General features: G+C 44.1%; 1 protein-coding gene across 11 annotated transcripts in view; it reads right to left on the reverse strand.

The window, feature by feature from the left end:
- WDFY4 (WDFY family member 4) overlaps nt 1–25,784 on the reverse strand; it is a 291,091-nt gene that overhangs the window by 180,409 nt on the left and 84,898 nt on the right. For all 11 annotated transcript variants that reach the window (XM_025880584.2, XM_025880579.2, XM_025880582.2 and 8 more), the window contains 8 exons: nt 20,187–20,418; nt 18,946–19,091; nt 17,799–17,910; nt 16,876–17,066; nt 10,943–11,095; nt 4,594–4,667; nt 2,180–2,341; nt 1,482–1,573 (listed from right to left, as the gene is read on the reverse strand). In XM_025880584.2, coding sequence (XP_025736369.1) covers nt 1,482–1,573; nt 2,180–2,341; nt 4,594–4,667; nt 10,943–11,095; nt 16,876–17,066; nt 17,799–17,910; nt 18,946–19,091; nt 20,187–20,418 — 1,162 coding nt within the window. The remainder of the gene's footprint in view (nt 1–1,481; nt 1,574–2,179; nt 2,342–4,593; nt 4,668–10,942; nt 11,096–16,875; nt 17,067–17,798; nt 17,911–18,945; nt 19,092–20,186; nt 20,419–25,784) is intronic.

Raw genomic sequence — 25,784 nt, forward strand, 5'->3', positions numbered from 1 at the left:
ACCGGAGATTTTTTTGATGCTTCCCATCACCCCCCCAAAAAAAATCCTAAAAATAAGGTCAAATTTATCTTCCAGTAGAAGAATGTTTTTTTCCATTATCATAGGCTGCAACATTTCTTGACCACCTACTACGTGCTGGGAATTATGGGAGGCACTGGGAACAGAGTGGTGGAGATTTTTAGTACTCGATCTTAATTCCTGTTCTCAATGTGCTTCCAGGCTAGGCCTTCAACATGCCGATGTCACACTAAAAACAGAGCTTGAATTGCAGAGTTCAGAATGAAGTCCATATAAGAAGGAGGGGTGACTAAATAAGCTTACTTTTGTCCCATTATCCATTCATTCATTCATTCCCTTGGTTAGCCAGTTATTTTACAAGCAATTCAGGGCACACAAACCATGCTGCAGAAATAGGACTGATGAGGCAGCTTGGAGAAGTGGGGTCAGATTTCTCTCTACTTGGATTCTGGCCCCAAAGGTCTTAATCTCTCTGAGACTCTGTTTTCTTGTCTGCAAAATGGGAATAGTAATTCCTACTATTCATTCAGGTTTGACCTAAGGATGATTTTTCTAGTTTGAGTAACACTGTCCAATAGAATCTTTTGCAATAAAAAGAATGTTTTATATCTCCCCTGTCTGATGCAGTAACCACTAGCCTCATGTTATTAGTGAGTACTTGGAATGTCACTAGTGTGACTAAGGAACTGAACTTTTAATTGTATTCAACTTCTATCAATTAAAATTTAAATTTAAGTGGCCACAGGTGACTAGAGGCTCCCATCAGATCTGGAGGGCCCAGGACAAAGTGGTCAGTAATGGTTCCCTTCACACGTGCCCTAGCAGAAGGAACATGACAGAGCTCTTGTTCGGCATCTGGTTGGGAGGAGAGAAACTCAAAGAAACAAATCACAAACCTGTGCATTAGAGTAAGTCCAAGGGTTTTAGAAGCAGAGGAGGTGACTTAACTGGCTTGGTGGGCCTGGGGAGGCATTTCTGCCTCCAGTGGGTGAAGCAGGGAGTGGGGTGGGACCAGGGAGGCATTTCTGCCAAGGGAACAGCACGTGCAAAGCATGGCTGAAGGGCAGAGCATCACACACTAGGATGTGGAGGTGCTTCAGAGTGCTGAAGTTGGGGCTCATCACGGGAGCAAGGGTAGGAGAGATTCAACTAGGAAGGTAGGCAGGAACTGGATCATGAAGGATTCCACCTGTTGGCCTATAGGGAACTGAGTTTTATCCTGGAGGTCTTGGAAGCCATTCCAGGTTGTGAAGAAAGAATAATTTGATCTGATCGCAACCCTACTCATAAAAACTATGACCTCACAAGCCAGTACTTGGGAACAACTGCTCAGTTGTGGGCACCTTCCCCTTCCTTTGCCTCAGCCCTTCCCTCTACAAAATGGCCCCATGACAGGTGGCTCTCAGGGGTTCCATAAGGCTCATCCTGCTGCCTTCAGATTGGTGTCTGAAAGGTCTTCTCACCAGGCACTGAGGAGTCCAGGTCCCCCTCCACGCAGATCTGCCTCTCGTTCACCGAAGAAGGCTTGAGGGTGTACACAACAAATAGCCCGATTCTTAATGCAGAGAGAGAAGGATACATTCAGTGGTGGGCTCAACCCATGTTTGCTCAACACGTATAAAGGTTTTGTACATAGATCCACCTAAATCAGCTTCAAGGGAGGGTTTGAGACGAATCATGTTATTCTGTGATCAATGCAATGTTTCCAAAGACTTCTAAAATCTGTCCAGATTCATCAGAGCAGTTAGCTCTGGCTCTGCCAGATCAACAGAACAGATATCAATGAGGATGGAAAAGGCTAAATACCATGCCACCTGGGACCCTCCTTTGGGAAGTCTGCAAAAAGCAGACCTATTGAGTCAATGGCTGATGAGGATGACTGTGCTCATGGAAATTCTCGAATTCTTGGCATAATAAGTGTGTCTGAGCACCAGGGAGCAGTGAGCACATAGCCCTGCTGGGGGTCTAGCAGACCCACCCCTTTTCTCAACTCTCCGCCCTGAACAGAACCTCTAGAAGGTTCCAAGGAAATGGAATCTGTCACTGCATTGAAGGGTAATGTTGCTGGGTCGAGTGTGGTCAGGAGAGAACTGGGGCCTATATTCTCTTGTGAAATAGTCCCAAGGCTCTGCCCATCCCCCTGGGAAGCCTGGCACAGTACCTGAGCAGGTCCTGGATGCTGAAGTGGCCCCTCAGCTGACAGCCCAGGATGGCAATGATGGTGGGGATCTTGGAGAAGGTGAGGCCCGGCTCATTGAAGAGGAAGACGAGCTTGGGTATAAGCTGTGCCTGGTGAGCAACTTCAGCATTCCGGGGTCCTTCCCTGTGAGCCCAGGAGAAAGGCAGTAAAAGCTTTTACAGGAATGAACCAAATTTGCTGTGTTTCTGCTAAAAAGGTTTCCTAGACTGGGCTTGCTCTGTGGCCCTCCGACTCCAAAGCTCTCTTGGCAACTCATCAAAATACTGTCAGACACCCATTGAATATGTGTCTGCCAAGTGCCAGAGTTGCTCAGGGATGAGCCTCCCATGCCCTTCCACCCCCGGAAACTGCCTTCAAAGACAACCCCCAGTTATTGACTTTTAAATTCTAAGCCTCGGGGAAAACTAATGCCGGTCTCAGAAAACTCAGAACAAAGACAGCAGACTCGCGTGTGACCGCGGAGCACTTCCCAACAGCCAGGAGCGCGGGGCCCTTGGTGAGTCTGTCTGGGTGTGTACTCTTCCTGCCCGCCCGAAACCACAAAGTGGATGAACATGCCACTGAGAGTCAAAGGGGAAAAAGACAGAATTCAAGCATCCACATCCTCCTTCTTAGGATAATCACAAATTCAATTTCCAGTAAATTCTACCCCCCCCCCCGCCAAAGGTAAGTGTCCATCTTTTAGAAAATAAGTACAGAAAGAAAGTGGGAAAGAAAAAAAGGAAGATGAAGGAGGGTGAATTGGGGTGGCTTGCTCCTTCTTGAGCTGTCCTGTCAGTACTAATAGGATAAATTCTGCCAAACTCCACATCCCTGATAGACACAGAGGCAGAACCAGCCCAGTTCTGTGTGTGGTTTGTCTCCATCGGCCTAACAGGGAAGATGTGCGCTCATCCACCTACAAGCTCCCAGTGTGTTTTGCCCTCTTTCTTGTCACAGCACTAAGAGGCCTGCTTGTCTGTATTCCTTCTCCACAGGACTGGCCTTTTCTTCTTGAACTTCCAGCACTAAGAACTGGGTATGAAATGGAATGGGTTTGTAATAGACACCCAGTGAGTGACTGAATGAAAAGATGCTCACAAATATATTCCAAAACATCAAAGGTGCTAATGATAAGTTGAAACAGACCTCCATGAGGAGGCAGGTGGATGTGGGGGTGACCAGCCTGACAGGTGAGGAAGGAGATGGATTGCTATGGTGGCTTTCCTGCCTCCCTTTTCCCTTATTCTGATCCCAGTCCCTGGTTTTCTTTGGGGGCCTACCATGTTCTAACTCCCCTCTACCCTTTCCAGAAGTGAAGTCATGCCACATGACCCAAGATGGCCCAGTGAGACTCCATCCTATTGCTGAGACTAAGGAGGAAAAAAGAAGCCCTCTGTGTTGCCTGTGCTGGCCGAGGATATGCTCTGAGGAGCTGCACGGAGGCCATCTTGCCGTCTGCCCACATGAAGCCAGCACAGAAGAAAGCGTGGACAAGATGGGTGACAGGTCTAAGACGAAGCAGTGTGAGCGCCACCCAGGCACGTGGGAAAATCTGCCCCATTCCAATGTATGAGCCAATAAAATCCCCTTTCTCAACCTTCCTTTCGCCCTCCCTCCTCCCTTCCTTTTTCCCTCCCTTCCTTCCTTCCCTAAGTTGGTTTGAATTGTATTTCTACCACTTGCAACCAAAAGAGCCCTGAACAATTTAAAAAGTGACTTGGAGAAGTCACTTAGAGGGTAAGTGGGTTGAGCGGCAAATGGGACATAGAGAAGTGTTTTCATTTGCTGAGCCCCTGAGAGGGTGCTAGCTGCAGAGCTGGAGAGTCCCCTCCTGGGGCCCACATCCACCAGGGGAGAGACTTGCCCCACATATGTGAGCCACTGGGAAGGACACTGCCTCAGACTGACTATGTCCCCCCAAAATTCATACGTTAAAACCTAACCGTCAGTGCGACAGTATTTGGAGGTGTGGTCTTTGGGAGGTAAACAGGTCATGAGAATGGGGCCCTCATGATGGGATTAGTGCCTTTATAAAAGAGATGCCAGTGAGCCCTCACCCCTCCCACCAGGTGACATTATAGGGAGAAGACTGCTCTAAACCAGGAAGCAGGACCCTCACCAGACACCGAATCTGCCGGGGCCTTGATGTTGGACTTCCAGCCCCTAGAACTGTAAGAAATAAACTTCTGCTGTTTATATGCCACCCTGTCTATCATATTTTGTTACAGCAGCCCACATGGACTGAGACAGACGTGCTGCCACCTGGGAACGCAGCACTCTGGAAATGGGAGAAGGCCGTGGTTGCTGAGCCACTTCCTGTCCCACCCCCTCGGTTCCCCTTCTTGGTATGAAGCCATTAGTTCTAGCCCCCACCCTGCCAAAGCCTGTCCTACCTTGGTGATCGAAGGATTTCCGCAAGGTGGGAAAAGAGGGAGTGCTCCAGGTTGTCCGCTGTATTCATCCAGAGCTGGAGACAACAAGCACAGAGTGAAACCAAGACGTGTGTGAAGAAGGGATTCCATGCGGTGTGAGCAGTTACAGGGCTGAACGTGCTCTCCTTACGCTTGAAATCACTAACACCATTTAGCAGCTCAGGAATCAGACCAGCTCTCCCAACACCTAGAACTTAGAGGCTGCCTTTCCCGGGGGGAAGCTCGGACACCATTCCTCTCTTCCCCATCTCTGCTGCTGCCCAGTGCTTCCGTGGGAGTCGAGATTGGAACCAAGGACACCCGCCGTAACCTGTGTCTGGCCCTCAGCCCTGTAGCCCCTATAGCCACACACCAAATGCAGCTCATCCTCACTGGAGCCTGGAAGGCAAGTGCCAGTCTTCCCAAGTGAGAGATGAGGAAACAGAGGCCGAGACAGACCAGTTGAGGGACAGGTCCCACTCACCACCAGCAAGTGTTAGGACTGGAATGAGAAGCTGAGTCTTGCCTGTCTGGTTTGATGCTACCGTGACCACGCACCCAACTTGTGCACACATCACTTCCTTCAGTTCCCTCCTCCGGGAAACGTGCAGCACAGCCTCCTCCCCTCCCACCCGGCCGCACTGCGAGCTGCACACCGAAGGGAATGCACTCAGATTCCAAGAGTGAACTTCATCACTCAGGTTGTTTTCATTCACAGTAGACAAAACGCAGCTGCTAACCACCCTGTTGGGGCAAAGTGGATGGCGTGCCTTCAGGTCTCCTGTCTGTTCCCCTTTAGAGAGCTCTACTATTTCTTACTTGCAAATACTGACATTTCCTAGGGCCCAGAATGGAGAAGGTTCTGATGTGCGATTGTAAGAGTGCATTCAGGGAGCAGCTAAAAGAGCTCACACTTATATAAATGAGACCATTTTCTAGAGGCAAGAAGTGCCCTGCAAAGTCCTAAAACGGTATCATTATCTGCATGTAGTAGCTAAGAAGAGTGAAGCTCAGAGAGACTCAGAAACTTGCCTGGCGCCCCACGGTTTCTAACTGGCAGAGCCCAGCTTCAAAGCCTGGTCTGTCTGACCATCGAGCCCAACCTCTTGTCTCCTCACTGCGCTCCCCACAGGCACCTCCTGCAGACGATGACCCATAGGGTCAATAATCGACCTCCCTTGAATCAAGTGGGTGACCGTGGCCCCATCCTCTCACTTCAGAGTAAAAGCAAAGGAGCCTCAAAGGACTCAAGTTTCTGAGGAGGCCCGTGAAGGTAGAGACCACCCCTCTGACTAGTCCCCACACATGCCACATAGAGAGCACTTAATAAGGACCCATCAAGTTTTTTAAAAGAGTGAATGCAAAGTAAATCAAGGTAAAATAAGTGGATAAGTGAATTGCTCTTAAGCCAGAAGCACACTAACAGATTTCCAGCTCCTGTTTGCACGGCCACTGCCTGGCATACACAGAAGAGGGCAGCTGCCATTTGGGACAGCTGGTGTGGGCTGATGTGGCCCCAGCAGGGATGGGGGTAGGTAGGCACGGCACCCCAACATGCAAGTCTGTAGAAGTCCAAGAGCCTGCACACTGGAATGTTCATTCATGAAGTCAGACATTGAGCAAATGCTTTGTCCGACTCCGTGCCGGGAGAACTGAGATAATAAGATTGGACCAACCAATCTTGTGTGCCCGTGAGCCCTTACCTTTCCCACAGAAGCATATTCCCGTTTCCTTTCCAGAGCACTAGAACAATAAAAAGCTGCCACACCACATTGGAGGCTGCCTAGCTCTTTAGAAATTACATAATACCAAGTATCTGAATTTTGGGAAACACGGATAATTGAATCTTTTGGTTATTATCCTGTGTCACATAACCTCTGTACTGAGAACTGCATTGAGATGTCTGGATTAGATTTCTTTAAATATCAAATGGATAATACGTCAGATTTTGCCTTCTCCCCACCCCTGGAACCACCTCACTCTCAGAATGGGCTGGCCTATCCCTTCTTCAAGGAACCCAAAGCCTCAACCTCCTGCCTTTCTCCTGCTTCTCAACTTCCTGTCTCTCCCCTGCTTCTCAACTTCCTGTCTCTCCCTACTTCTCAACTTCCTGTCTCTCCCCTGCTTCGCAACTTCCTGTCTCTCCCCTGCTTCTCAACTTCCTGTCTCTCCCTTGCTTCTCAACTTCCTGTCTCTCTCTGCTTCTCAACCTCCTGCCCCTCCCCTGCTTCTCAGCTTCCTGTCTCCCTCCTCCCCTTAAACTGTCTGTCCCAATTATCATGCATGGAATCCACCTTTTCTCTTGTAACCCACTCTTTTATCTCTAAACTTTCCCTCTTGATAGTGGGAAAGACTTGTCCCATCAACAGTGATTTTCCCACTGGTATTTTTAACCATCCTTTTCTGTTGCTTCCTCCTCCTCAGCCTAAAGCCAGACTCAGGTCCCTTAAGTCTTGAAACTTCCTCCCTTCTATTTTCTTCTCTTTTTTTCTTCTTCAAAAGCCCACTGACTGGCTTGACTCCATCCTCCTCCCTCCACCTCACTTCTGACTCCATTACTTATGTTTTCCTAGGCCTGTCAGTGACCTTCAGTTGACCTCCAAGTGACTTCCAAATTTTACACAGTCCTACAAATTACAAAATCTACAACTGAACACATCTTTGCCCTTACTTTACTTGATAGAGGCAGACATTTGGAAAAGTTCTCTTCTTTTTGAAATTTTGTCCTCCTAATCTTTTATTTCATTTCATTTCATTTTGTTTTACTTGGTTTTTTTTAGCTTCCAGTTTTTATGGGTTGCTTGTTTTCTTAACTCCAGCTTTAAAAGCACCAGCTTACCTAAAAGTTTACTCAGGGAGGGGTGGGGTGGTACCCATGGTCGTTCCAGGAGCAGGCAGTAGGAGGGTGATGGGTTCCTCTGTGGGTAATTTCTGGGCCAGGCTGCTGGTGGACATGCTTTGGAGCCAAGCTGCCTGAACTCAGCCACAGTATTTTGGAAGGTACAGGTGTGCAGCCAAGGCATGCTGTCCTGTTTATCAGTGTAGTGAGGTCATTTACGCATGTCTCCTTTCCTCTTGTGCACTAGGAGCCTACATTCCACACCTGGCTCGCTTCCGGCATAACCCTCTCATCCATATCTTCAGACCCAGATCCAGGGCCTGGTTCAATTAGCTAATATTTTATTTAGGATTTTTGGAGCTATATTTATAAATAAGATTGGCCTGTACTTTTTCATTTCCCATACTGTCCTTTTTTGGTTCTGCAATCAAGATTGGCTCATAAAATAAGCTGGGAGCACTCTCCAGTTTCCTGGAAGAGTTGATAAGGCTGGAATGGCTGATTTCCTGACTGGCAGAACTTCCCTACAGACACCCTGGGCCTGGACTTGCCTTATGGATGTTGTTTGTAAGATTTTAAACCTGTGATTCTGTTATTTGATGTTTATGGGACCATTTGAGTTTTTATTTCTTTTTGAGTGAATTTTGGAAACAAATTTTCTTAGAGATTGTTCAAATGAGCTAAGTGTTCACATTTATCGGCACCAAGTTGCTGATCCTATTTTCTTGTTGCCTTTCTAATTGCTCATTCCTCTGTGGTTGTTCTTCCCTTTCCTTCCTAATATTATTTAGTTGTGCCTCCTGTTTGTTTTCTTTCCCCCTTAGCCAATCTCAACAGGTCTGTCTGTGTTATGAGAACTAGTTATTGGCCTCGGTGACCCTTTCTATGTTTCTTTCCTTCTTAAGTACTGTTCTCACCTCTTTTTCCCTCCTTCTTTCTCTGAATTTTGTTTTTGTTTGTTTTTTTTGTTTGTTTGTTTGGGGTTTTTATGTTTCCATTTTTGTTTGTTCATTCTAACTTCTTGATCTAAAGGTTCTGTTCATTAATTTTAAATGTTCTTTTTTCTAATATATATACACTGATGACTATAAACTTTCCTCTAAATCTAGCTTTTACCAGCACACCGCGCCCCCACAGTGCTTTGTTATACGCAGTGTTATACGGTGTGTTCCTTTCATTCAGTTCGAAATCACTCCTAATTTGAATGATGAGCTTCATTAATCCTCTTTATCCCACTGCCTTTGTCAAAATTCAGGCTTCAAAATCTTCTATCTGGATTTCTCGAGCAATCTCACAACCCATTCTCCCTTGCCTTGGGCTCCTGCCACCAGAGTAATAGGCGTAAAATAAAATTCTAACATGTCATTATTTTCTTAACACGCTTAGGTATCAGGAGTTTCGCAAAACTTAGCAATAACCTAAAACTTATCCATAAAGCCTTTAACCTAATAATTCAACATTGATCATTTATTCAAAGGAAATAGTTTTTAAAGCAGGGGAAATGTATGCACAGAACAACAAAACAACATTTATTCAAAACAACAATATGGGGGAAAATCTAAGACTTTGACAATAGGAGAATGGTGAAGAAACCAGGAACTTGCTATAAGACAGATATTATTCTGATTCATAACAAATCTTGTAAAAGCCCATAATAAATGTTTTTAAATGTGAAGTTCAGATCTTTATTTAACAAGCATTATTAGTGAGGGTCATTGAAGGAGTAGTGATGGAGAGTTGAAGAGTATTGCTTGCTGGGAGACTATGAGATTAAGAAAGGGCATGATGTGATGGAGGGGACCTTGAATTCTTGATTGGACGGGTCTCACGAATGCACTTCTGGACTAACAGTGACTTGGCGTGCAGCAATACAGCACAGGTCATGAGGGCTTTCCTAGCACTCATGTGTTTCTAGTTTTAAATACCTCCCTCCTTTTTTCCCTGGCCCCTTGTGTGTTTCTCATCTTCCTTTCTCAAGCCCTTTTCCTCCCCATTTTGCCTTTCCATGGACCAGGGCTGTGTCTTTGCCACTGTCTGGTTCTTAGAGTCCCAGACTTTGGGAGATGAGCTCTAGGGGGGGGTTTCTCCCTGTCTCTCCATCTTGTAATGAGATGTAGTATTTACTCTTAACACAGGAGAATTTGGAACTGGAGTTCTGAGGAGAAAGTAAGGGTTGTGCTAGTGACTTGCTTGGCCGATGGTTTCTCTTCCAAAGGCATAGGCTCCAGAGCTTCCTAACATACTTCAGATGTGAGGAGCAGACAAGTGTCTTTTCCCTTTCATTAAAAGTATTTTAACCAAAAAAGAAAAAAGAAGAGTCCATAATAAGTATTTTTAATGTCTGTTATGTGAGAAAAGGCAGGACTTAAAATATATCTACACTATGATCATGACTATGATATAAAAATATGTATATTATGCATAGAAAGTACAAAAAAGCAATGCCTTAAAAGTTGACAATGGTCAACTTTTCTGTAACTTTAAATATTTAAAATTTAAATATTCTATAATAAGCATGTATCGTTTTTTAAATTAAGAAAATCCATTTTTTAAATCCTTCTAGAACTGGCTAAAGCACACGTCCTGTCATGCAGCCTAGCATCTCCCACCTGTCTCAACTTCCTCCCCGTCCAGCCTCACCTCTCCCTGCAACAAACAGCCCTGCAGGCCCCCTCCAAGCCACTTGCTCTCAAATCCCCATGGTTGTTCCCATCCCTCCTGTGTGCAAATGGCGTACACTCCACCTGGAATGTTCCCCCACTGAATGCATTCTGCCCAACTCAGCCCCAGAGTCCCTGATCTGCAAATCTGAACGGACTGTGCTCTCACCCCACTCCCCTGATGCCTGTGCCTGTCTCGCCGTGATGTCTAGCACATTGTAGTGTCACCTTGGTCATGTCCTGGGCCCAGGCAGCTGTGTCAAGAGGCTGGATCCTGGTTATCAGCATGTCTCCAGGACATGGCCAGTGCCTGACCCCATGGGCACTCTGGAAATGGTGCTTTGTGACTAGAGCAATCCACCCGAAGTTCTGTGCAGTACCCCTTACTTAGGCTCAGGCCTGCCCTCAGGGTCTCTCAGTCAGCACTTTCAAGAAGTATTTGTCAACAGCAAAGCACCATCTAAAGGAACTGGGGTATATATATCTTTAAGCCCATATATATATATGGTATCCTACAGTTTTAGAATCCGTTCCCAGATACTATCTGGTTTGACCCCGGCCTGTGAGGGAGAGGTGATCCTTCTCATTTCACACACAAGAAGACTAGAACTCAGAGAAATCAAGAGACTTGCCCAAGGCCACACAGCCCATTGATGGTCTCTTATTAATTACAAACCCAGGCCTCTGGGCTCCAAAGCCTTTGAGGTTTTCCCTCTCACCACCCTCATGATTACTGAGGAAGCTGGCCTGCTGAGTTTAGAGGAAGCTCCCGATGTTCTTTACCATCACACATACCCACTCCTTCGGGGCTAATGTCCAGTCTCCAGTTTACCTCAAAATTGCAGAGGATGTGTTGAAAGACGCCAACGTTGGTGACAGCAGATGACCCGAAGCCTAGTTCTGCAGTGCCAGCAATCGAGAGGATAAGCTGAAAAATTCGATGGTTTAGGAGAGAGGTCTTTTTCCTCAGGAGAAAAGCCATTATCTGAAAAAGTTAAAACACAGAGCAATTTCCTCGTGAATGCATCATTAGAACTCTTTCTCCTTCACCTGCTTGTGCCCACCAGCACCTGTTGTCAGCCCAGCCTGCAAGCCCTCTGCTCTCTGGTGCTACCTCCTTCATTCCCATATTCTCAGTGGAAAAACACATACCAACTTCTGTGGCTGCTTCCCACCAGTGTCCACTTTTCTGTACTTGTGTACTTGTGTGACTTGACCTCTCACTAGGGACCCCCTGCTTCTTCCTGAAAATCTCCCCCTGTGTTTCCAGAATGCCACTCTCTCTTGGTTTCCTCCTACATTTCTTTCTTTTTTGTTTTTTTTTTTTTTTTAGTTTCAGAGGTAGAGTTTAGTGATTCATCAGTTGCATATAACACCCAGTGCTCATTACATCAAGTGCCCTCCTTAATGCCCATCACCCAGTTACCCCATCCCCCCTACCTTGCCTCCAGCAGCCCTCAGTTTGTTTCCTAGAGTTAAGAGTCTCTTATGGGGGCTCCTGGGTGGCTCAGATGGTTAAGCGTCTGCCTTCAGCTCAGGTCATGATCCCAGGGTCCTGGGATCGAGCCCCACGTCTGGCTCCCTGCTCAGCGTGGAGCCTGCTTCTCCCTCTCCCTCTGCCTGCCACTCTGTCTACTTGTGCTTTCTCTCTATCTGTCAACTAAATAAATAAAATCTTTAAAAAAAAAAGAGTCTCTTATGTTTGCCTCCCTCTCAATTTTCATCTTATTTTATTTTTCCTTCCCTTCCCCTATGTTCATCTGTTTCTTAAATTCTGCATATGAGTGAAATCATATGGTATTTGTCTTCCTCTTACTGACTTATTTTGCTCAGCAAAATACTCTCTAACTCCATCCATGTCATTGTACATGGTAAGATCTCATTCTTTTTGATGCCTGAGTAATATTCCATTTAAAAAATACACACACACACACATATATACATATAAACATACACACACACACCACATCTTCTTTCTCCATTCATCTGTTAGTGGACATCTGAGCTTTTTCCATATTTTGGCTATTGTGGACACTGCTGCTATAAACATTGGGATGCATGTGCCCCTTCGAATCATGTTTCTCAACCTGTTTGCAGTATGTCAAAGCTGTAATCATCAAGACAGTATGGTACTGGCATAAAAACAGACACATAGGTCAATGGAACAGAATAGAGAACCCAGAAATGGACCGTCAACTCTATGGTCAACTAATCTTTGACAAAGATGGAAGGAAGCCAATAGAAAAAAAGACAGTCTCTTCAACAAATGATGTTGAGAAAATTGGACAGCCACATGCAGAAGAATAAAAATGGACCATTTTCTCACACCATACACAAAAATAAACTCAAAATGGATGAAAGACCTAATGTGAGACAGGAGTCCATCAAAATCCTAGAGAAGAACACAAGCAGCAACCTCTTTGACCTCAGCCACAGCAACTTCTTGCTAGACATGTTTCCAAAGGCAAGGGAAACAAAGGCAAAAATGAACTGTTAGAACTTAACAAGATAAAAAGCTTTTGCACAGCAAATGAAACAGTTGACAAAACTAAGAGACAGCCTACAGAATGAGAGAAGATATTTACAAATGTCTTATCTGATAAAGGGCTAGTATCCAAAATCTATAAAGAACTTATCAAACTCAACACCCAAAAAACAAAAAATCCAGTCAAGAAATGGGCAGAAAACATGAACAGGCATTTCTCCAAAGAAGACATCCAAATGGCCAACAGACACATGAGAAAATGCTCCACATCACTCGGCATCAGGGAAATACAAATCAAAACCACAGTGAGATACCACCTCACACCAGTCAGAATGGCTAAAAAGTCAGGAACAACAAATGATGGCGAGGATGTGGAGAAAGGGGAACCCTCTTACACTGTTGGTGGTAATGCAAGCTGGTACAGCCACTCTGGAAAACAGTATGGAGGTTTCTCAAAAAGTTGAAGATAGAGCTACCATATGACCCAGCAATTGCACTACTAGGCATTTATCCTCCTACATTTCTTTGTGTTCTTTCTCATTCCCCTTTACCAAATTCTCTATTTATAACCATCCCATAAATGTTGCTGTGTCACCAGGAAGCCACCACATCCCCACGAGCCCAGCTGCACCAGCACTCACTTTAGGCTGCAGCCACGTGATGTGCCTTTCTGCTATGTCAGGCTCAGGGAAGCAACAACATATAAACTTCCATACCATAATGGAGGCACTGTGATCCCAGTGTCCCACACCCATCTCAGAGACTAATGAGAGGGATCCCACCTAGCTTTATGTCTCTGTTGACCTCAGTCACCCAAAAGTCAGGTTGCGTACCCATCTACTGGCATCCGGGTTCTCACCCATCTTATCCACAGCTCAATTCCCTAAGCTTGGATCTGACACCATCCAGCCATTCTCCCTGTCTTCCCAGATATCCTCTCCAATCTGCTATTTGGAAGTCTTGCTTGCTGCTACAGACTGCATGTTTGTGTCTTCCCAAAATTCATGTGTTGAAGCCCTATCCCCCAATGCAATGTTATTTGGAGGTGGGTCCTGTGGGAGGTAGTTAGGGTTAGAGGGAGTCATGAGGATGGAGCTTCATGGTGGGATTAGTGCCCTTGTAAGAGTCACAAGACAGCTTGCTCCCTCTCTCTGATCTCTGTCATGTGAGAATATAATGAGAAGTTGGCCATCTGCAATCCAGAAGAGGGCCCTCACCCAACCCAACCATGCTGGCACTCTGATCTTGGACTTCCCAGCCTCCAGAACTGTGAGAAATAGCTCTCTGTTATTTATAAGTCACCCAGTCTGTGGTATTCTGTTAAAGCTGCCCAACTGCCTAAGACAGTTGTGATCAGTGAATACTATCTTTTCAGACTGCTCCAGTCACTTCTTAGATATATCTGAAATCTGACCACTCCCCAGTCCCCCACCAAGACATAATTAGGATGGTTGAAAGTTGCTTGAGAAAAATCACACATACAGGCTGACTGGTTTCACTTTGCAGTAATAGTGTCAAATGCCAAAGCAGTCCTCGTTTGGCCTCGTGATCCAACTCTGTTTTTCTAGTAAGCTGGTTTTCTTCATCCTAAAGATGAGGATTTCATCTCTTCTCCTCTCTCCCCAACCTCCCTTCACCTCCACCACCAACTTCACACTCTGCTGAGAAGACAGAACCCATCAGACACGAACGCTCTCATCTTTCCATACCAGATCGACTGATGCCTGGGTTGCACTCCTTCCTGTCATAAGTAGGGTCTCCATCCACGTGGCCCCTGGAACCCACCACTCACCTTCTTGAGAACGTGGCTCCATGAGACAGCTCTTCTCTCCTAGCTGCATCCATCTTTCTCTCTCTCTCTCTCTCTCTCTCTCTCTCTCTCTCCCCTGTCACATCTTCCCACCAACAAAAATGCTCTAGTATTTCTCATCTTAAAAAGAACCCTCCCAGGATGCCTGGGTGGCTCCATCGGCTAAGTGTTTGCCTTCGGCTCAGGTCATGATCCCAGGGTCCTGGGATCAAGTCCCATATCGGGACTCATCCATATCCCTACTGCCTGGCGCAGTACCTAGCTCTTAGGAGGTACTTGGTCAATATGAACTGAGTAAATAGATTCCATTCATGGGCCACTCCTTGTCTCTACCATCTCTTTCTTCCTGAAAAACTCAAGCAACATGGCCCTACATGTGATGTTGGCCACCTTTGTAGCTCTGTAGCACATTATCTCTCTCAAGGCACTCTGCTCAGACAGAGAAAACACTCACTGAGAATTCACAATGCGCCAGGCCCTACACTTAGCGGTGGGGAGGCCACAGTGAGTGTGAGTGAGAGTTCCAGATCTCCACGAGACCGGAGTTTCTGGGAAGATAGCTGGAGAACATTCAAGTCACAGAGAGCATGGTAGTTCTGGAAGAGAACCTCAGACACTTACTGCATTCAATGTGTACTAAAATTATCTTGGTATTTGTCTTTTTTTGTTGTTTTTTTAATTTTTTTTAAATTTTTTTGGTATTTGTCTTATTTTATCCTTCTAGATAAACCCACGAGAGCAGGAAGTGCTATATGTACCTTTTTGGAAATTCTCACAATAATTGCCAAAATCCCTAGTCACAGCAGATCTGTATGAGCTGAAGTGGAACACATCCCATTAATGCTGCTTTTAACAACATGGTCAAAGAAAACTTTTAATATCCCCAAAGCCCCAAATCTTGAGTTTTAATATAAACCCAGACACACCCATTCACTTATTACCAAAATATTTACTAAGTATCTGTTTGGTCTCAGTAATATACTGGCAAAGAATAAGGAAACACCCAGGCCTTTAGACAATTACAGTCTCACAGAGATGAGCAGTCATAATTACAGCACCGGGTAAGAGCAATGAGAATGGGCACATGCCTGGTGCCAAGGGCAGCCAAGAGATGGCCACACACTCAGCTCAGGGCTTAGAAGAGAGATCCCCTTTGCCATTTGAGCTTGACCTGGGGAAGAGAGGGAGATGGTACTCCAAGCCCAGGACATAGGTACACAAAGTAATATGATGCGGTTAGCAATCCATGACCATGCAGGGTTCAGGGAGGAAGGTGCATTGGCTGGACAGGAAATGGGGCTATATGGGGCTGGAAGGACAGGCTGGTGGCCAGTTTTTAAAGGTCTTTAGAATCCAGTATAAGGAGTTTGGGATATTATATCAGTGACTGGGTGCCTTTGAAGGGTTTGCACAGGAAAAGAGGTATCATCAGGTCTATAATGTAGAACTGTGACGGGTATCAATGAGATTTGAGGGAGAAGCAGAAGGAATGGGCCACTGTCCAGCTGTGGCCACAGTCTAGGTGAGGGGGCATGTACCTGAGAAGCTTTCTACTTCTCAGACCCTGACTTGGGGGCCAAAGAGACAGGGAGGCATTCTCTTAGCTCCTATTGTACCAAGGAACCACCACGGCCTTTGTACCCTAGTGACATTGTCTAGACTTTGATACTAGTCCTGTCCTTCATGATTTTCTTCCAGCCATGCAGGAAGGTACTCAAGGGCAGTGAACATGTCTCATGTGACCTCGCAAATAGTAAACAGCACTAACAATCACAGTTACTCTGAGCAGGCACTCTTCTAAACACTCAGCATGTATTAACTCACTTAATCATCACAGCCCTACAAAATAAGTGCTTTTATTATACCCATTTTACACATAGGAGATTAAGAACTAGAGATGCCTGGCACTTACAGAGCCCTTATTTTGCAGATATAATGCTCAGCCCTCCACTGGAATTAAATGATCTAGTGCTCACTACAACCCCATGACACAGGTTGTGAGATAGTGGGTGAGGATGGAATCTATTTACTCAGTTCATATTGACCAAGTATCTCCTTAAGATAGAGATATTAAGGAAACTGAAGCAGAGAGGGTAAGTAACTCATCCAAGGTTACACAGCAAGTTTGAGGAAGAGGCAAGATTCAAACCCAGCACCCTGGTTCCTCTGCCTGGGCTCCTAGCTATCACATTAGGTGCAAAGTAGGTGGATCACCAATGATTCCTGAATTCAGTGAAAGTTACAGGTATACAGGTGAGCACCCCCATTCTGATCAAAGTCCCTCTCTGCCTGGCCATCACATGGCCCCGTGCTGTGGTGACACTGGCTTTAAGAACCTTCCCTGTTAGTTTCCCTTCTCCAGAGGTTACCCTGGAGGGAAAGTTCCCTAGGGCCAGTGAAGCTCTTCTCTGCTCCTAGGTAATGATAGCCCCTTGGGGAGTTACAGGCTTGGATGGGAGGGTGGGATTACCTGGTACCCATAGATGTGCTGCATCAGGCGATCACACATGACATTGCTGGTCAGGACAGAGTGCAAGACTTTCACAGCTGCATACATAGTGTGGTCATCTGTCGCTAAGGAAATGAGGCCCAGGAGGATGGCTGGCCCGCCAATGAAGTCCAGGCTGCTGGCTGCTGGGATGGAGTGGAACACCCTTATGCCTGTGCCGGACAAAGGGGCATTCCATCAATACATCGCAGGTTCAGGACAATGGCAAGTCCCCTGGAAGCCCGCACGGGCAAAAGAGCTGCAGGTGCCAGTGCCACTGTCCACTCACAGTAGAGGGGCCTGTGCATCTGGGACAGGCTGGGAGTGGGAGGAAGGGTGGGAGGTTTGAAAGTCTTAGCTCACTGAGAGATCCTGCCCTGAGTTCTTCCTGGGTCACCAAAAGGCTGAAACAGCCCAGGGGATTTCAGATCACCGCCTCTATCTCCGTCCGGAGTGCTGGGCGAGCCACAAGCTCTCTGAGCCTCGGGCCACTGGTGGCTCAGACAACCCCGGGCTCTTGTCTGCTCTCTAGATCCTGTGAGACTGGACCTTGCACCAACCTCCTGCTCTGCTCTTGCCCAACTGCACAACAAGCAGCAGTCACCGGCTGTTGTTTTTACCCAAACAACCACAACCATCGCCTCTGTCAAAGGGCCCCACCGTGCCCACTAGATAGGCTCCATTGTGCATAGATGCCAGCCTGGTTAAGCTGAGTTCACTAGCAACTGCCAGATGTGGCAAGGTGAACCGACCTCTATGCAACGTGGAAGGCTAACTCTCCAACAGGACTAAATCTCCAACCCTCACCCTCACTGGATAACCGTTCAGAAGTCCAGGCTACACAAGCAATGACAGCCACATGCCCATCTTCCCAAATAGTAGTAAAAGGTCAAAGCCTGACCTACCTAAATGGCCCACAGCCACAGCTCCCACAGTTCGAAGAGAACCCGAGAAGTGGCCAGCACAATTTCTTAGCAAGAACACAGGCATGGCATTGTCACGGGATGAAATGTTCATCTAGAGAAATGAGCAACAATTAGTCCAAAGAAACATGCTGGAAGGGAAGAGCTTTTATTCATGAGGTCCTGGAGGGCAGGCACCCCAAGTCCCGGTCCAGTGTTGGCCCTCAGTAAGAGAAAGTCAGTGAATAAATAATAAATGAACCAATGTCAGGGAGACTGAAGCCAAAATTTGGTTTCCCATGCCCCACTACCCAGGCTGTGCCTCAGTCACGTGGGAACAGCTCTGGTGGCGCAGTTGAGCCACAGATGTCCCACACGTCACAATGAAGAGCTAATGAGGGTGAGGTGGACCCAAGGACATGTGGAGGTGGAACGGAGCCACGAAAGCCAGACTGCCCCCTTCCCAGTCCAGGTTGTCTAGACTCTGCAAGTCTTGGCGTCACTGGTCTCAGAGGGCTAGGCAGATGGGAGTCCGGGGTACTCTGTGGGTAGAGCACAGCTGTGGTGCTCAGCAAGACCTCATCCCTTGTTTACTGAGCCTCTTCAGTAAAGGGAGATGGCCCTCTGTCTGTGAGAGTGGAGAAAATGTAAACAAATCGGCCCCAATTCATCAGCATTAAGCAAGAGAGCACTCTCTGCAGGAATCAGGAAATACTTCATCTAATGGCATCTTCATCTACATACATGTCTGCTTGCTGTTTTGCAAGTTTGCTGTTTAAAATAAACAGGGCAACTCACAGAACATTTTGCAGGGTTGGGGGGTCAGTAGCATCCAGAAAAGAGAAGCTCAATAGTGTTTTCAGTGTCTCAAAGGTTTTTCAAATTCCATTTGTTCCTGTTCTCCAGTGAAGAATAAAGAGCACCTACTTTCTCCTCTGAGCAATTATAAATAAAAGGTTTAGTCTCAGGGGACGCTAATGGGTGGGGAGAGGCATATGCTATTTTAACAAATGAAATGGGCAGCACGCCTGTGTGCATCTGTCTCCACATGCACAAACATGAATTAGTGTTCACTTAAGTACTGAAAGCTGAAGCAAGCTATGAGATCATGATTCCAAAAGGGGGCAACAAGTGAAGGCAAAAGTCGTACCTCTTTGGCAATCAGGCGGCTGTCCACCTCACTGTAAGTGTTTCTGATGTCTGTAACACTGGTGATGGAGGAGCTGGCTAGGTGAAGGCCAAAGGAAACCCTTTCCTCTGCAACCAGGGCCGTCACTTCTATATCAGGGTCCACTCCTAAAACAACACATCTTTGATCATCTCTCCTCTCTTTACAGAAAAGAAAGTACAAGCTCAGTAAAATAAATAGCTATGGCTATATGGCGAAGCTATCATTGAGAGACTGTCTTATGTTGTTATATTGTATGTTTGTGTCACATGCTTGCCCCTATCAGTGCTTCTCTGACACTTAACAGAAAACTGTGGATAAATCTCACAGGATTAACCCTACTATAAAATAAAGGCATTCAAGGTGTGAAATCACTAAGCTTGAAGCATCTACCGAGGAGATGATATAACCTCACCCTCCAAAACCAAAATGCTGAGTGATAAGAAAGCTGACTTATTAAAAAAGAGAGAGAGAGACTGGGCTGAAAGCCCTAAGATTTTCAACGAGCCAAATGTCATGGTGAGCTTGGAAAGAGCACCCTGGTCCCTGGGTCAAGGAAAGCCATGCATGCTCCTGGACCCGCATGGCCTGAATAGCCAGTGGGCAAAATTTTGGCTCTAGACTTTACCTCATCGCCTGGCTCTGGCCAGTGCCATCTGCCAGAGGAAATGGAAGCTTGAAGAAGACATGGGGCCTGGAGACAGAAACACTCTACAGTGCTCAGTCGCCCTTCACTATGCACAAGTCTTCTGTACATAAATTCATTCATCATTCTTCCCAGATGGGAGCTGACCCCCTTGACTTGATAGAGCACAGAGAACAGTACTCCCTACTTGAACAGCCAGCAATCAATAATGGAAATGTGGATGTGTTTGTCTGCCTGTTTAATAATTGAAGACAGCAGTATACTTTAGTTAAAAAGCTTCTTCATTAAAAGGAATGTAACTTATTTATCGCATTCTCTTCTCTCTCTCTTTGCTCATGGTATTACCTACCCATTCTCCTCCATGATGTGCTTTGGAGTGGAAATCTAAAGGATATTGTCATTTCCTTTTCTGTGACATATTCTGTTGGGTTGTAAATTTATAATGATCCAATTACAAAGGTCTTCCCTAATGACTAACCTATGCTGAGTTTATTCTTTATAAATATGCTATAAATAACTGGATGTCCATTTAAAAAATAATACCAGCGAGATCATTATAAATCAAAACACTCCATACCTTGAGCATGCACAGCTTGGAAGTTACCACAGTATCTTGGGCCAAGTTTGTTAATAACTTCCAGAGTGTCCACTGAGATGGCTTCTTCAAAGAGGTATGTAGGGCCAAGACGCCATATTAATGACGACTTTTGTTTCCAAACTTGAGGGGTAGCGATATATCCATAAACATCCACAAATGAAGATGGATCCATTGAAAGGAAAGGCCCTGGTAAGGCCTGAATATACAACATCTGTTGAAATTAAAAGGATGGAGGTAGGGGGAAAGGGAGAGATTTAACCTCAGAATTAATCAAATAAACACCCGTGGATATAAAATTATATACCTTATTCCCTAAAAGTAAAAGCTTCTTTTTATCTACAAACATTAAAAAGCTCACTCTCAAAGCTGAGAAACAATGCAGGAAAACAGTTTACAAAATGCTGGTGGGAGTGAAAAACTGACACCGTGCCTCTGGAAACAAATTTGATGAGGAATATTAAGAGCCACTAAAATGTTTATCTTTTGTATTCCAGTCATTCCACTGAGAACCTAAATGTCCAGTATTTGCACATCCATTAAGTTTTATGTACTAAAATAATTACAGACATATCCAAATGGAAAGGAAGAAATAAAATTATCTCTATTTCCAGATGACATGTCCATGTGGAAAATTCCAAAGAATCTACAAAAAAAAAAAAAAGCCTAGAACTAATAACAGTTCAGCAAGGTCACAGGATATATGATCAACATACAAAAATCAATCACATTCTACAGGCTAATAATGAACATGCAGAAACTAAAATTAAAAACACTATCATTTACAATTGCTCAAAAGAAAATGAAATATTTAAATAAGAAATGTATGAAATCTACATACTAAATATTCAAAAATGACAATGAAAGAAATCAAAGAAGACCTATATAAATGGAGAGGCATACCACATTCCTGGATAGGAAAACTCAACATAGTAAAAATATTATTTCTCCCTAAAATGATCTATAGGTTAATACAGTTCCTAGCAAAATGTCAGCAGGCTTTTGTAGACACAGACAAGCTAATTCTAAAATTTATATTTGAAGGTACAAGCCCTAGAATAACTTAAACAAATAGCTTAATTCTTCTTTTTCAAAAAGAAGAGTGATTTTGATTATCTTTTTTGAAAGAGAAGGATTAAGTGGGAGGCACCACTCTAACCAATATTATTATAGAGCTTATTACATAGCTACAATAATTAAGATAGTGTGGTCTTGGTAGGGGTATAGTCACATAGATCAGTAGAACAGAATATAGAATCTAGAAATAAATCCATACAAAAGTGCCCAACTGATTTTTGATGAAAGTTCAACAGCAATTCAGTGGAGGAAGGGTAGCCTCTTCAACAAATGTTGCTGGAACATCTGGACATCCATGGGCAAAGAAATGAACTTCAGCCTAAACTTAACACCTCCTACAAAAGTTAACTCATAAGAGATAACAAATTTAAATGTAAATCTAGAAAACTTTTAGAAAAAAACATAGAAGAAAATCTTCTGGATCTAGGGCCAGGCAAAGAGTTCTTAGACTTGACACCAAAAACATGAGTCATAAGAGGAAAATCTGATGAATTATACTTCATCAAAATAAAAACTTTCGTTCTGCAAACTCCTATGGGAAAGAAGATGGAACACGAGCTACTGACTAGGAGAAATTCTTTGGCAAATCACACATCAAAGGACTAGTATCTAAGGCCGAGTGATGTTGAGCACTTTTTCATGTGTCTGTTGGCCATTTGGATGTCTTCTTTGGAAAAACGTCTGTTCATGTCTTCTGCCCGTTTCTTGATTGGATTATTTGTTCTTTGGGTGGTTGAGTTTAAGTTCTTTATAGATTTTGGATACTAGCCCTTTATCTGATATGTCATTTGCAAATATCTTCTCCCATTCTGTCAGTTGTCTTTTGGTTTTGTTGACTGTTTCGTTTGCTGTGCAAAAGCTTTTTATCTTGATGAAGTCCCAATAGTTCATTTTTGCCCTTGCTTCCCTTGCCTTTGGTGATGTTTCTAGGAAGAAGTTGCTGCGGCTGAGGTCAAGGAGGTTGCTGCCTGTGTTCTCCTCTAGGATATTGACGGACTCCTGTCTCACATTTAGGTCTTTCCTCTCCATTTTGAGTCTGTTTTTGTGTGTGGTGTAAGGAAATGGTCCAGTTTCATTCTTCTGCATGTGACTGTACAATTTTCCCAACACCATTTGTTGAAGAGACTGTTTATTTTCCATTGGACATTCTATCCTGCTTTGTCGAAGATTAGTTGAGTAGGGGGTGAGAGGGATGGGGTGGCTGGGTGATAGACATTGGGGAGGGTATGTGCTATGGTCAGTACTGTGAATTGTGTGAGTCTGATGAATCACAGACCTGTACCTCTGAAACAAATAATACATTATATGTTAAAAAAAAAAAAAAAAAAAGTAGGAAGGAAAAAAGAAAGGGGGGGGGTTTGGAGGGGGAACCATGAGAGACTATGGACTCTGAGGAACAAACTGAGGGTTCTAGAGGGGAAGGGGGTGGGGGATGGGTTAGCCTGGTGATGGGTATTAGAGAGGGCACGTATTGAATGGAGCACTGGGTGTTATACGCAAACAAGGAATCATGGAACAGTACATCAAAAACTAATGAGGTAATGTATGGTGATTAACATAACATAATAAAATAAAATTTTAAAAAAAGCACTAGTATCTAGAATATATAGAAAACCCCCTAAAACTCAAGAGGAAAAACAATCAATCTAATTAGAAAATGGTCCCAAGACATGAACAGATATCACTTAAGAGGATATACAGATAGTAAATAAGTACTTGAGAAGATTTTTAATCTCATTAGCCATTAAAGAAATGCAAATTAAAAACACAATGAGCTATCACTACACACCTATCAGAATGGCTAATATAAAAAACAGTAACCACACCAAATGCAGAGAAAATGGATCACTCATCTATTGCTGGTGGGAAATGTAAAACGGTGCAGTCATTTTGGGGAAATGATTTGGCTGTTTCTTATAAAACTAAACACACAATCACCATATGCCTCAGCAATTGAACTCTTAGGCGTTTATCCCAGAGAAATATGGACTTAAGTTCACACAAAAACCTGTACACAAATGTTCATAGCAAAACAAAGAAGATAAAAAACCAAAAAGGAAAAAAATGTTCATAGCAGCTTTATTTGTAATATCCAAAAATTGGGAACAGCACAAATGTCCTTCAATCAGTGAATGGTTACATATACATCCATATCATGGAATACTACTCAGTGATAAAAAAGAATTAACTATCGATGAACAGCAACAATTTGGATGAATTTTCAGAGAATTATGCTGATTAAAAATCCAATCCTAAAAGATCATGTACTGTACAGTTTCATATACATCATATCCTTGAAATGACAACATTCTAGATTATGGGTTGCAAGGTTAGGGACAGGGATAAGGGAAGGAGGTGTGGTTGAGTGGGAGTGGCTGTAGTTTTAATTTTTATAAAAGGGCAACACAAGGGAGCATTGTGGTGACATAAACATTCTGAATCTTGGCAGAAGTCACGGACATAGCAACCTACACGTGTGATAAAATTGTGTGGAACACATACACATATACACAAGTATAAGTAAAACTGGGATATCTGAACAAATTAGCAGATTGTATCAATATCAATATCTTGGTTATGAAATTGTTCTACAGTTTTATAAGATGCCACCAGTGGGGAGAAACTAGGTAAAAGGTACACAGGATTTCTTGCTATTATTTCTTACAACTACATTGTAGCCTACAATTATCTCAATAAAAATTTCAATAAAACAAAACTAGTTAACAGAGTATCACAAATTTTAAAATGATAATTTCAAAGCTTATGCGGGTAAACATTTTTTAACTAATACTAAAAATTAACTAATATACAATATTTTCTATGTAATAAAGTCACAGCTATTTTTTTAAAGGGAAAAAACTAAAAGAAACTACAAACTATGGTAAGATAGAAGGAATATAGGCATTCTTTCTTCTTTTCAATATTTTTCAGGTATTTCAAAATGTGTTTATATAATTTTTATAATGACTATAAAATCACCATATCCACATTTATGTATATAAATACATATTTTTCAAATGAGAGGTCATACAATTTCAGAAACAGTCTCTTTCTCTCTGCCAATTAAATGAGATTTTCAAACAAGAACAAACCAAGTTTTCAGTCACCAGGCCTGCCTAGAGTGGGGTCCACTGTGCTCTCTTCCCCCCTCCCCTCCTGCCGGGCAGGGACTTCTCTCTCTCCTGCACTGAAGCTCTGCCCCACCCCTGCAATCCAGTTTGCCTTTTTTCCAAATTCCTACTGCATATACTCACTGCACCATCTGCACTGATTTACAAACATAAGATGTCTCCAATTTCTCCCACATCATTTTGCTCAGGCTGCTGAAATATTCCCCACCTTTTAAAATTTAACTTATCTTCCCTTGGAAATTAAAACAAAGTCTCTAATATTAGAGAACCATCGTTAAGCTGGGTCATCCCCAACCTAAGCTCTCCCATCTTGTTCTTGCTCAGCAGATGTCTACATCTAAACACAGGCCTTCCCATTTATCCCAGTTAAATTTCACTTGCTGATCCTGAACCAACTTGTTGAGATCATCTTGGAAAGTCAACTCTGTCTGACTCAACTCTTGGTCATTCCCCATGGCATGTTTTGGCATATCCCTGTGGCTCCACACCACTGCCAACCTTTCTGCTGACTGACTCTGGCTTAGCTGGTCCCATGAGGTCAGTTGTTCATCCATGTACCAATTCACTCAACCACACAATCATCCAGTCTGTCTTACTCCTTTTAGCTATAAATTCAATGCAATTCATCAAATACTTATTGCATGCTTACTGTGTGTCAGCCCCTGTGCTAGGTGTGAGCAAGATCCAAACATCAATAGGACTTGTTTCTTAGCCTCAAAGTCCATGAACTATTTCACAGAATACCGGCCTATTCTATAAAACAAAACAGAATACTAATATGTTTTGCAAAATAAGGAAAAACAAAAAACAAAAACAAGCCCACTCTGTAATCATACCTGAACAGATAATAACAAAGACACTGTGCAACCACAAAGTAACCACGCTTTCCACGCTGGCTAGCGTGAGTGATGCTGCTTTTTTTCTCCAATGACAACTCTAACCTGCTCCATTCCTCCTACTTCCTGGATAAAAGTTCTGAACACACACAGAAATCAAATTCCCTCTTTCTGACAGCACACAATTGAGAACAGACCAACCTCCACTTTTTTGACTCTTCCCCAAATCACCTAAAATAAGCCCTATCTAAGCTCCTTCCAAGTATTTGTTACCCCACAGAACAGAGTGTCCCGCTACAGCAAGCTTAATAAATCTAAGTTTTATACTATATGCACACTCCTGGAGGTATTTGGCTGGTGGGCATGGACAGTTCCTAGCATCTAAAACAGTACTTAACAAAGAGCGGGTGCTCCAAACTATTTAATGAGGGAAGGAAGGAAAATAAGAAGGAAGGAAGGGAGGGGAGGAGAGGGGAGGGAAGGGGAGGAGGGGAGAAGAGAGGAAGGGATGGGAGGGGAGGGAAGGGGAAGGGACA

Source organism: Callorhinus ursinus, unplaced genomic scaffold (assembly GCF_003265705.2).
Source record: "Callorhinus ursinus isolate GAN/ISIS: 27379988/994484 unplaced genomic scaffold, GSC_fseal_2.0 scaffold20, whole genome shotgun sequence".
In the NCBI taxonomy this organism is placed as follows: Eukaryota; Metazoa; Chordata; class Mammalia; order Carnivora; family Otariidae; genus Callorhinus; species Callorhinus ursinus.